Genomic DNA, 13319 nt, shown 5'->3' on the forward strand with positions numbered 1-13319 from the left:
ACCGAAGGGTCCCGGGTTCGATTCCCGGTCAGGGCACACGCCCGGGTTGCAGGCTCGATCCCCAGTGTGGGGTGTGCGGGAGGCAGCTGATCCATGATTCTCTCTCATCATGATGTTTCTCTCTCTCCCTCTCCCTTCCTCTCTGACATCAATAAAAATATATTTTAAAAAAAATAAAAGAAGGGAGAAGGAGAGAGAAACATCCATGATGAGAGAGACTCATGGATCGGCCGCCTCTTGCACGCCCCACACTGGGGATGCAGCCCGCAACCCAGGCCTGTGCCCTGACCGGGAATCGAACCCTGACCTCCGGGTTCCTAGGCCGACGCTCAACCACTGAGCCACGCCGGCCGGGCTCTCTGTTAGCTTTTAGTCTTCATTGCTTCTCTCTGACTTATCACTGGGTGAGTCTGTTATCTGAGTAAAAATGATAAATTCTGCCATTAAAGTGGAATTCACCGCCCATGTCCTGTTAAGTTGTTTTAAAATTGATTTGTAGAGAGAGAGGAAGGAAGGGGAGAGAGAAACATGGATGTGATACGGATACATGGATCGGCCGCCTCCTGCCCGCCCCTCACTGGGGATCGAGCCCACAACCCGGGCCTGTGCCCTGACCGGGAATCGAACCCTGACCTCCTGGTTCATAGGCCGATGCCCAACCACTGAGCCGCACTGGCCACGGCTCCACACAAGCATAACCTGGTGCTTAGTGACATACCTGACTGTACTTACTGAGACTTATTCCCCAGGACACCCCAAGGGCCCTCAAAAAAGAATCAGACCCTGGCCGGTGTGGCTCAGTGGATAGAGCGTCGGCCTGCGGATCGAAGGGTCCGGGGTTCGATTCCGGCCAAGGGCACGGGCCTCGGTGGCAGGCTCCTCTCCGGCCCGGGCCCTGGTAGGGGCGCGTGCAGGAGGCAACCCATCGATGTGTCTCTCTCCCATCGATGTTTCTCTCTGTCTCTCCCTCTCTCTTCCACTCTCTCTAAAAATCAATGGAAGAATATCCTCGGGGGAGGATGCACAAGAACAAAAAAAGGTGAAAAAGCATCAGGAGGTACTTCCTCCCTGTATTTCCCTCAAAACCACACACAAAAAAATACACAGGAACCAGGAGGTCACGGTTTGATTCACAGTCAGGGCACAGGCCCGGGTTGCGGGCTCCATCCCCAGTGTGGGGCGTGCAGGAGGCAGCTGATCCATGACTCTCTCTCATCACTTATGTTTCTCTCTCTCCCTCTCCCTTCTTTTCTGAAATCAATAATAATAAATAAAAAATGCATTAAAAAAAGAGCCCAACCTGGGATTCAGTGGATAAACCCTTCCTGAGAACTGCCAGGTGCCCAGCTCGTGAGCAGCCGGCGTGATAACATCGCACGTCCCCGGTGGGCACGGCCCGGGGAGCCCCCTTCCTGGTTTTCTCATGAGGCCGAGACCCCACGGACGTTGGGGGGCGGGGGGTTGTTAAGGGTTTTCACTCCCCATCTGGAAAGGGAACTCCTTCCCTCAGCGGGAAACGCTGGCCCGATGTTAAATGCACGGACAGAAACGAGTTTAAAATAGGTCACCGTGGCTGTTTAAGGCCCATTTCCGGAGGGACGGGGAGTGAGAAATAAAACCAAACAGGACGGGGAGGGAGCGAGGGGGGGAGGGAAGCCCCAGAAGGAGGGAGAGGAGGCCGGACCGCGTGCACACAGCGGCTTCCCTCACGGGCGGGCGGACGGGATCGTTAGAAAGCAGCCGTCAACGTGCGAAAACACTCAAACCTGCAGAGTTTCTGTGGGTTCATCTGAGCCAAACTGTCGACAATCTAGACAATCGCCGGGGAGCTGAATTCTCCACGGATGGGGATAGTGCTCCGGAGAATGGCTGGTTTTCACCTATTTTTATACGTTGCAATCGAAGGAGGGGCGGAGGTGGGCGACAGGAGATCCATGGGGGACGGATGAGGGAGGCGGGAGCAAGCAAAGCAGGGGTGGGGGGAAACCCCTGGGATTGGATAACAAGATGATGGACACCTGCTGCTTTTACTCAGGTGGGTGCAGGAGCGTTAACAGTCAACAATCCCATCCTATATGATAAAGAGGTAACATGCAAATTGACCCTCACGCCCTCACAAGGTGGCTGCCTACAACCAGGCGGGCAGGGGGGTTACTGAGGGACGACCAAACGACTGAACAGCAGGCTGTGTGGGGCGACCAGGCCGGCGGGGAGACCGCGAGCGGCGACCAGGTTGGTAAGGGTGGCAGTTGGTGATGACCAGGCCAGCGGGGGGAGCAGTTAGGGGCGACCAGGCCAGCAGGGGGGGCCAGTTGGGGGCGCCCAGGCTAGCAGGGGGGGGGCAGTTAGGGGCGATCAGGCAGGCAGGCAGGTGAGCAGTTAGGAGCCAGTGGTCCCGGATTGTGAGAGGGATGTCTCAGCAGAGGGGGGCAGTTGGGGGCGACTAGTCTGGCAGGGAAGGCAGTAAGGGGGGGCAGTTAGGAGTGACTAGGCCAGCAGGGAGGAGGCAGTTGAGAGTGACCTGGATGGCAGCTGGGGGAAGTTAGGGGCAACCAGGCCAGCAGGAGGGGGCAGTTAGGGGTGATCAGGCTGGCACACAGAGGCAATGAGGGGTGATCAGGCTGGCGGGGGGGTGGCAGTTAGGGGCAACCAGGCAGGCAGACAGGTGAGTGATTAGGAGCCAGTGGTCCAGGATTGTGAGAGGGATGTCCAACTGCTGGTTTAGGCCTGAGATCGGGCCTAAACCGGCAGTCGGACATCCCTCGAGGGGTACCGGATTGGAGAGGGTGCAGGCTGGGCTGAGGGGACCCCCCCCCATGCTCGAATTTCGTGCACCGGGCCTCTAGTTAAAACCATAACCTACAATGCGGGGCTCTGTGGCCTGTGCCCTGGTGCCATCTGTCCTGCCCTGAGGGGTCTGGAGAAAGGGGGGTTACATTCCCCAGGTGCGTCATCTCAGAGGCAAAAAGACAGGAGGCTCAGTCGAGGCTGAAGCTGATCTTTGTCAGGGAAGATACTGGCCTTGGACACGACTGGCCACTATCAACTGCTTTTTAATTTAAAGGTTTTCAGTTCAGCCCTGGCCAGTGTTGCCCAGTGGATAGCACCTCGGCCCGAGGACTGAAGGGTCCCGGGTTCGATTCCCGGCCAGGGGCACAGGCCCGGGCTGGGGGCTCGATCCCCAGTGTGGGGTGTGCAGGAGGCGGCCGGTCCATGGTTCTCTCTCATCATGGATGTTTCTCTCTCTCTCCCTCTCCCTTCCACTCTGACATCAATAAATTATATATATATTAAAAAGACCTCCTTTCTTTGAAAAAAAACCCAAAAAGTTTTAATGGCAGGCCACCCTGTGTGGTGACCATAGGTCTGGAGTTTGCAAGGCCGCCCGGCAGGCCCCCCCCCCCCCCCCCCCGGCGGGGGCGGGGGGGGAGTGTGAGCGTGTGGCCCCCTTTCGTCCACACAAGGACAGAAGTCACTGCAGATGGCGGCAGAGTAAGAGAACGCCGCCCAGAGCAGATTTAAGTCCAAAGGAATACAAGGCAGCTTCGCCCTGGCTGCCGACCGACACCCCACGGCTGGTGCCAGTCGCCCACTCTCCCCAAGGCCCCTCCGAGTCCCCCTGATCCCTCGGAAACAGCCGTGCGGCCCCCCTCTCTCACCAGTCGAGGCTTCGGTCACAGAGCAGGTGCGCCAAGTGCGCTGGCGACGCCAAAACCCTTTAGATCCTCAGCGGTTCTCAACCTGTGGGTCTCGACCCCTTTGGGGGCCGAACGGCCCTTTCACAGGGGTCGCCTAAGACCATCGGAAAACACATCTATAATTACAGATTGTTTTTGTGATTAATCACTATGCTTTAATGATGTTCAATGTGTAACAATGAAAATACATCCTGCATATCAGATACTGACATGACGATTCATCACAGTAGCAACATGACAGTGATGAAGTAGCCACGAAAATAATGTTATGGTTGGGGGTCCCCACAGCATGAGGAACTGTATTAAAGGGTCGAGGCGTTAGGAAGGTTGAGAACCGCTGCTCTAGAGACACGGCTGCTCACATCGCTAAAGGCTGTTTACTGCAAACCTTTTCATTTCTTTCCCTCCGTCTATTCAAGGGCTTTAAAAATTCATTTTTCTTCAATTCCTTTTATTGATTGATTTCATTTTTATTTTTTAAATATATGTTTATTGTCAGAGAGGAAGGGAGGGCGGGGGAGAGAGAGAGAAACTTCGATGATGAGAGAGAATCATGGATCGGCTGCCTCCTGCACGCCCCACACTGGGGATGGAGCCCACAACCCGGGCATGTGCCCTTGACCGGGAATCGAACCCGGGACCCTTCAGTTCACAGGCTGACGCTCTATCCACTGAGCAACACCAGCCAGGGCTTATTTATTGATTTGAGGGGGGAGAGAGAAAAAGAGAGAGAGAGAGAGAGAGAGAGAGAGAGAGAGGAGAAAGAGAGGGAAACATTGATTTGTTGTTCCGCTTACTAATGCGCTCACTGGTCGGTCCCTGTCTGTGCCCCGTCTGGGGATCGAACCCACCACCTTGGTGTATAGGGGCGACGCTCTAACCCCCTGAGCTCAGGGCCGGGGCCAAAATTCACTGTTTCACACGCAAATCCCCGCACTTGGTGGACAGTTACTTACTAGCATTATTCACAGCAAACACTGCGGTCCTTCCCCAGTTCACAGAAGGGTAAACTGAGGCACAGAGCCACAGCGAGGCCGGGGGATTCAAACCCAGGCGCCCCGAGGTCTCCCCGCCCCCAGGGCTCTGTGGACTAACCCTTCGCCACCTGCATCTTATCAGGCCTCAGGGGACAAAGGGCAAAGTCCGCAGAGCCATGGGGTGTGGGGGGGGCCCCCGACCCCGGCAAAGGCACCCCAGTGGCCTCCTCCTTAGAGAATTCCTTTCCTCCCTTTCAATGGATTTCCAGGGGTTCACGGGCGTTTTTCTCCTTCAGAAAAACCTTGAGACAAAAGCACGGAATTCCATCGCAGGGGGAGGGGGACTGGGCTCTCCAGGGGAATTCAAAGTCACCTTTCAAATGCAAATTGGAGGTTTTTTTTCTTTCTTTCTGTGCCATAGAAAACCTGCGAACAATGAGAGACTATGCCAGCCGCTAGCCCAGCACCCAACCTCCGTCCATCCCGCAGGGGCTGGGTTTGTTGAAGGACTGAAATGTGTAAGATTCCTCACTCCTCCTCACGCTCAGATCCTGTGATTCTGAGAAAAGAAACCCCAAAAATATTAGGTGGCCCGGCCGGCGTGGCTCCGTGGTTGAGCGTCGACCTAGGAACCAGGAGGTCAGGGTTCGAGTCCCACTCAGGGCACAGGCCCGGGTTGCAGGCTCCGTCCCCAGTGCGGGGCGTGCAGGAGGCAGCCGATCCATGATTCTCTCTCATCATGGATGTTTCCATCTCTCTCTCTCTCTCTCTCCTCCCTTCCTCTCCAAAATCAATAAAAATATATTTAATATATATATATTAGGTGACCACGTGAATCCGGAGTCTGAATGTGTCACCAGGCCTCCTTTTTCATCAACAGGAGCGCGGGCACTCGTCGGGGGTGGGGAGCGGGTGGAGATGTATACGTGTCGGTGCTGGAAAAAGCCGGGGATCGAACACGTGGCCCCTGAGGACGAAGAAGGGGCCGCGTGCTCACTGTTAACGTAAAGAAAAAAAAACAGTGAAACCGGTAAAGAATTTTGTGAGTTTGTTTGAGCCAAACTGTCGACAAATGCCGGGAAGCAGAACCTCAATGAACTGAGATAAAGCTCCGGAGAATGGGGGTTCCATCTGTGTTTATACGTTGTGATTAAAGGAAAGGGACGTAGGTGGGTGACATGAAATTCACTGGTGATAGATTAAGGAGGTGGGATTAAGCAAAGCGGGGGAACCTCTGGGATAGGGTAACAAGTGAAATGATGGACATGTGCTTCTCTTACGCAGCTTAACGTAATCAACAGCTGACAATTAACTTGATAACAACGACAGTGAGGGAATGTCCTGGTGCCATTTGTTGCGCCCTGAGGGGTCCGGGGGGGTAAAAAGGAAGTTACAAGTTGCCCAGACATCTCGCAGATATGTTATCTGAGAGGCAAAAAGGCCAATGGGCTCAGTAAGGACCAAAGTTGAACTTTGTCGGGGAAAATGTCGGCTTAGGACATGACTACCCACCATAACCTGTTTGTAGTTGAATATTTAATTTTCAGACCATCTTTTGTGGTGAGTTTACAAGACGGCCACGCAGGCCTGCCCTGAGCTGGTCAGGTCAGCACGTGGCTCCTTTCGTCCACGTCACCGGGCCAGCTCCGGGGAGGCCCGGCGAACTCAGAGCCGGCAAATGACCACGGAGGAAGGAGGTCTGAGATGGGGCCTTTGGACCCGAAGGCAGTTTATGGCAGGGGGTCCCGTGCTAGGCCGGCATCTTCCCGGAACAAAGTCCACCGTGACCTTCACGAGGCCGGGCTACGGTCTCCCGCGGGGGCCGGAACATTCCTTTGGGTGAGTCCCCTTTTTCCAGACCCCGCAGGGCAGGGCCAGCGCACAGAGGGGAGACCTGCAGTCTTCTCATTGTCGTGTTGATCATGATCATCGCTGACTCTTAGCGATCCCGCACCCGCCTAGGCCAGTGGTCGGCAAACTGCGGCTCTCGAGCCACATGCGGCTCTTCGGCCCCTTGAGTGTGGCCACGAAGTTTCAATCGCCCTGTATGTGCGCTTTTTTGTGGAAGAGCCACACTCAAGGGGCCGCAGTTTGCCGACCGCTGGCCTCCCTCGTCCATCGCCCGGGGATTCCACGTAACCCACTTGTCGTGTAGAAAATGAGCCCTGGCCGGTGTGGCTCAGTGGATAGAGCGCCGGCCTGCGGACTGAAGGGTCCTGGGTTCGATTCCCGGTCAGGGCACAGGCCCGGGTTGCGGGCTCGATCCCCAGTGCGGGGTGTGCAGGAGGCAGCCGATCCATGGTTCTCTCTCATCATGGATGTTTCTATCTCTCCCTCTCCCTTCCTCTCTGAAGTCAATACAAATTTTTTAAAAATTTTTTAAAAAGCAACCAGAATGCTCTGCGTGGTGGAGAGAGACGGGGTTTCGCCTCCTCGTCCTCTCCACCCCCGACCCTGAGCTCGGAGGCGGGTCTGGTTCCAGCAGGAGACAGAGCAGGTCCTGAGAACTCAGCCCGGACACGCGATGGCGGACAGAGCCAAGGAGGGGCGGTTTGCAAAGGAGCGGGCGGGTGTTGGGTGACAGGTAGTAAGGTTTCCGCTTCCTCTAAGAGCTCCTCTGGGGACATAAACACCTCGGTCAATGAGGTGCAGCCGGCCGCATGGCTCAGTATTTCAGCGTCGACCTACGAACCAGGAGGTCACGGGTTCGATTCCCCGTCAGGGCACATGCCCGGGTTGGGGGCTCGATCCCCAGTGTGGGGCGTGCAGGAGGCAGCCGGTCCATGATTCTCTCTCATCATGGATGTTTCTACCCCTCCCTCTCCCGTCCTCCCTAAATTCAATAAAAATATATATATTTTTTTAAATACGAATGCATCTGCCGTGCCCCAAAGCTAAAACAGGACAGGCTGGGCTCATTCAAAGATGCTCTTTCCCCTTCATCACAAATAAAGCAAACATCCTCCGGGCCCACACCCACCGAGGGAGGCTTGCCCTGCTGTTATGTACGTGTGTGCGGGGTGGGGAAGGAAGGGAGCAATTTCTTTAACACTACAGGCCCAGTGCACGAAGTTCATGCACGGAGGGGGGGAGGGTCCCCTAACCTTGGCCTGCACCCTCTCGCAATCCGGGACCCCCCCGGGGGATGTCCGACTGTCGGTTTGACATCCCTCTCACAATCTGGGACCACTAGCTTCTAACCACTCTGCCTGCCTGCCTGATCGCCCCTAACCATTTGCCTGCCTGCCTGATCGCCCCTAACCACTCGCCTGCTGGCCTGATTGCCCCTAACCACTTCTGCCTTGGCCCCCGCCCTGTGGCTTCATCCAAAAGGTCATCCAAACCACTCTGCCTCAGCCCCCGCCACCGTGGCTTAGTCTGGAAGGACGTCCAGAATGAGGTCCGGAAGGTCGTTCGACTGTCCGGTCTAATCAGCATCTTACGCTTTCCTTATTGTAGATGCCTTCTGATGGAAGCACCTGGTGTCCCCCATGATCCGAGCATGCGGTGGCCACAGCCCCAATACTCTCTAATAATAAAAGCGTAATATGCTAATTAGACCGGACCTCCTTCCAGACGACCTTCTGGACGAAGCCGGGCCTGCGAGGGAGGCCCGGGTCTCGGGTGCCAGAGGGAAGCCGGTGCTGGCAGCCGGGGGAAGGAAGGCCTGCTCTTGCACGAATTTCGTGCACCGTGCCTCTAGTTGTACTGATCGCGCTGAACAACGCGGACAGCCCACTGTGCCCTGACTACGTGGAAGGCGTTGTGCTGGAGCACACGTCATGAGGCGGTGGTAGCTATTACTTATCATTATTGTTACTGCCGTTATCATTTTTTAAAATATATATTTTTATGGATTTTAGGATTAGAAAACTGTGGTACATCTACACCATGGAATACTACGCTGCTGTAAAAAAGAAGGAACTCTTACCATTTGCAATGGCATGGATGGACCTGGAGAGCATTATGCTAAGTGAAATAAGCCAGTCAATGAAGGAAAAATACCACATGATCTCACTCATTCATGGATAATAAAGACCATTACAAACTTTTGAACAATAATAGATACAGAGGCAGAGCTGCCTCAAACTGATTGTCAAACTGCAGTGGGAAGGCCAGAGAGGGTTGGGGGGCAGAAGGGAGGGGAGTAAGAGATCAACCGAAGGACTTGTATGCATGCATATAAGCATAACTAATGGACATAAGACACTGGGGGGTAAGGGAGGGCAGGGGATTGTCAAGGGCGGGGGGAAAAAGGACACATATGTAATACCCTTTGTAATACTTTTAGCAAAAAAAAAATAATAATAAATTAAAAAAAAAAGATATAATTACTAGATAGCAAAGTCAACTGCACCGGTGTTCTCCCGGATAACAGAATAATCTTTTGTCAGGCCTCTTAAGCCACACCCAGTGTAACATTGAAAGGACATGATTCCTCATCACTGCGGATCCAGCCCGCAACCCGGGCCTGTGCCCTGACCGGGAATTGAACCCTGACCTCCTGGTTCCTAGGTCGACGCTCAGCCACTGAGCCCCGCCCGCCGGCCGCCTCCCTCAGCTTCAACACACCCGGTTTTCGAGTTAAGCTCTTCCTCATGGGCTGGTCTCGTACAGGGTGCCGCCTGCTTCCTTTCCGGAAGGATCCGTGTGCCTTCGCCCGACGTCAGACGCCGTTCCTGACAGGTTCCCCGCTGGCTCAGGGTCAGGAGCTTCCCAGCCCTCTCCCCTCGATGGCCTGGCCGGTCCCCCTGAGGCCACAGAGCGGGGATGGGAGGTCGTTCCCTCCAGCGGGTCCAGGGAAGCCACTCTCTGCTCCTCCCGGAGAAACCCGCACGGCACACGGCACTCACAGCCCACAGATGCTCTGACTGCCCGGGGTCCCCAGCCGCCGGCCCGGGACTGACGGGCTTTCCTGTTCCGATCCCGCGAAACCACGCGAACGTCGTGACACGGCCCCGCGTGCTGACACATTCAAAATGCCGCTGCGACCTAACCCGTGTTTCCACAGCACAGAGGGACCGTGTGGGCCGACCACAGCGTCCGGTCCAAGCACAGAATCGCTACATGCGTGTTTAATGGTAATGGCTGGCTGGTCCAATGAATGAATGAATGAATGAATGAATGAGAGGATGAAATGGTAAGTCTTTCCTCATCTGCCTTTCACACTCAGGCTATGGGTCTCTTATTTATCAGTGGTGAACGGAACCACGAATGCCCCATCTCTCTCCTTGCCCTAGATCAGTGGTCGGCAAACTGCGGCTCGAGAGCCACATGCGGCTTTTTGGCCCCTTGAGTGTGGCTCTTCCACAAAATACCGACTTCTGCGCATGGGCCACGAAGTTTCAATCGCACTGTACGTGCGCGCCCACACGTGGTATTTTGTGGAAGAGCCACACTGAAGGGGCCAAAGAGCCGCATATGGCTCGCGAGCCGCGGTTTGCCGACCACTGCCCTAGATTAAAACGTTTACATCGGGCCCTGGCCAGTGTTGCTCAATGGATAGAGCGTTGGCCTGCGGACTGAAAGGTTCCAGGTTCGATTCCACTCAGGGCACATGCCCGGGTTGTGGTCTGGATCCCCAGTGCAGGGCGTGCAGGAGGCAGCCGGTCCATGATTCTCTCTCATCATGTGGGGGTCGAAATCCAAAGAGTCTGAGGCCCCGGCCGGGTAGCGTAGTCGGTTAGAGCTTGGTCCCAACACGCCGAGGTCACGGGTTCGATCCCCGGGCAGGGCACACACCACAAGAATCAACCAGTAAATGCAATAATAATAATAAATAATAATAATAACTTTAAAATGTGGGGAACGCCCAGGACAAAATGTGTTTCTTACTGTGGGGGTCTCAATCCAAAGAGTCTGAGGCCCCGGCCGGGTAGCGTAGCCGGTTAGAGCACGGTCCTAACACGCCAAGGTCACGGGTTCGATCCCCGGTCAGGGCACACACAAGAATCAACCAGTAAATGCAATAATAATAAAAAAAAATAATAATAACTTTAAAATGTGGGGAACGCCCAGGACAGAGGTCAGGCCAGGTTTCTTCGAATCCTAAGACTCTCGCGTCTGACGGGCGTGCCTGGCAGCCGAGGTAGGCGTTCCGGCTTAACGTTAAACAAACCGTGGGCAGAATGTAGATACCTCGTCAGATAATTCAAAACGAAACCCTGTTCCAGAACCACGCCCTGCGTTCAACTGAGCGTGACCCGGCCTCCGGGAAGTAGCTGCGCCTCACAGATGCTGTAACGCGGACACACCTGCCTACGCGGGCCAAAAGGGCGGGCCTGGTCCCCCACAGGCGTTCATTTCCGTGCGGACGCTCAGGTAGGGAGGGACAGGGTTCCACAGGCATCTTATTAAAAAACCCACTCAAGGAAGAACTTCACTGTATCAAATAAAAAACCCTAATGCCCAACCCCTATTTTATACACACACACACACACACACACACACACACACACATATATACTAGAGGCTCGGTGCACGAATTTGTGCACGGGTAGGGTCTGGCCGGCCCAGCCCCTGATCGGGGTGGGGGAGGTGATCAGAGTTGGGGGTGGCCGAGGGAAGGGGCTGCGGGCGGTTGGCCAGCAGGCCCCGCCCCCTGGTCAAACTTCCTGTCGAACTCCTGGTCAAGGGGACAATTTGCATATTAGCCTTTTATTATATAGGATTATATAACTCACAGGTCAAAAGGTCAGAAACTGGTGGCTCTTGGGCCAACAGTGGGGAGTAGACAGACATTTAGGGGGCTGCACTTTGCTTAACATTAGGATCAAGATTCACTGGATATAGTCATTACTTGACTTTGAATGATATGTTCCATAATAACAATGCATTCTGTTACCTAAAAATGAACACTTTTCATTTTGTTTCATTGTCATGACTAGATACTTTTTGTAAATTAGAGGATGTCATGTAGTAACTGCTGAGTTTGCAGATGTTAAGAAAATGGGTGAATTTGCATTTTTACCAAACTGAATAAATGTCTCATGCATTTCCTTGGGGTACAGATCAGGTTTTCCCCATTTCAGGTCATTCCTGCACTGAACATTGTATGCCATGAACATCATGTACTGGTGTTTTTGTGGGTTACCATACATTTTGCAGGTTGTCTATGGGCTCGGGGTGGGCTCGATCCCCAGTGTGGGGCGTGCAGGAGGCAGCCGATCCATGATTCTCTCTCGTCATTGATGTTTCTCTTTCTCTCTCCCCTCTCCCTTCCTCTCTGACATCCATATAAATATATTTGAAGAAAAAACAACAAACACCTTTGACACCCTTTCCTGGAACAGGTGGCTCTGAACAACCTGTGGATTCTCTGACTCAACGTATTTGCATACGACTTCCCTGTCTGCCCGGAAAAGCTGGGATCCCGGCGAGACGGGACTTCAGCACTCGGAGAAGCAACCTGTATGACATCTTAAGCACTTCCTGGTGGACAAGCCATTTTTTCCCCCCAGATCAGCAAAGGGTAACATATGAGCTTATTTAGGCTCAGGAATGGGGACAGGGTCGTGAATAAGCCCGGCAAACACGTTTGATTTTTACTTTTATTTTTTTAAATATATTTGTATTGATGTCAGAGAGGAAGGGAGAGGGAGAGAGAGATAGAAACATCCATGATGAGAGAGAATCATGGATCGGCTGCCTCCTGCACGCCCCGCACTGGGGATCGAGCCCGAAACCCGGGCATGTGCCCTTGACCTGGAATCGAGCCGGCGACCCTTCAGTCCGCAGGTCGACGCTCTATCCACTGCGCCACACCGGCCGGGGCTCGGCGAACACATTTTAGAGAAAAGCCGTGTAGGGGCCACGGCCAGGCGACAGACGTACTCGGCGACCCTGTCCCCTGAAGCTGTCCCTGCAGACACCCTCCTGGGTGTGTCCACCCATCACTGACCTCAGGCGGGAAAGGGCAAGTCACAGACAGAAAGAAAAAAAAATGGGTGCCCGGTGAAGTGACCGGCCCACTTTGTCCAAGCGGAGAATGGCACTACAGTGTCCTGCTGGCCTGGCACGATGGCCCTCCACTTGAGCCTGGCCCGGTCCAAGGGCCCTCCCTCCACCAACACGTCCCCGTCCTCCTGCGGGTGCAAATCCAAGGCAAAGAGACCCCCCCAAACCCTGTAAAACCCACAGGCACCCTGAGCTGCTGCCCAGGCTCAGGGAAGGCGCCAGGCGGCGGGCACCCCTCGCGTCCTGCCCACCAGGGCGCCAACTTCACACCCCCCAGGCCCTCCTGCTCTGCCCAGAGCCGCCCCGCAGGGCACCGGACCCCCCTAACGCACAGCCTTTGGGGAGGTCGGCCCACCTCACCCCTGAGCTTACCAGGAACCAGCGGTCTCCAGGCGCCCTGTGCCTGGCCCAAGGTCACGGGAGCCCCAGGGACCTCCCGTCTCCTGGCCGCCAGCTCACACACACTCCACGCCAAACCAATCGTTTTCTCTCTGCCGGTCCTTGAGCACCCCACGCGCCACTTGGGGTGACCAGAGCCACAGAAGACCCAACCGCGGGGGGGAGGGGGGAAGGGGGCACCCAGATGTGCCCAAGCCTGCAAAACCCTCCGAATCTGGGCTCTCCAAGGACCCTCAGGGGTGATGGAAAGGGTTGGGGGGTGGAAACCAGGCCAGGACGCACGAGGAAG

General features: G+C 55.0%; 1 protein-coding gene across 1 annotated transcript in view; it reads right to left on the minus strand.

Moving 5' to 3' along the window:
- ABHD17C (abhydrolase domain containing 17C) overlaps positions 1 to 13319 on the minus strand; it is a 37843-nt gene that overhangs the window by 21563 nt on the left and 2961 nt on the right. The window contains exon 3 of the mRNA XM_014529182.1: positions 13004 to 13085. Coding sequence (XP_014384668.1) covers positions 13004 to 13085 — 82 coding nt within the window. The remainder of the gene's footprint in view (positions 1 to 13003; positions 13086 to 13319) is intronic.

The sequence above is a fragment of the Myotis brandtii genome, unplaced genomic scaffold (assembly GCF_000412655.1).
Source record: "Myotis brandtii unplaced genomic scaffold, ASM41265v1 scaffold1166, whole genome shotgun sequence".
Taxonomy (NCBI): Eukaryota; Metazoa; Chordata; class Mammalia; order Chiroptera; family Vespertilionidae; genus Myotis; species Myotis brandtii.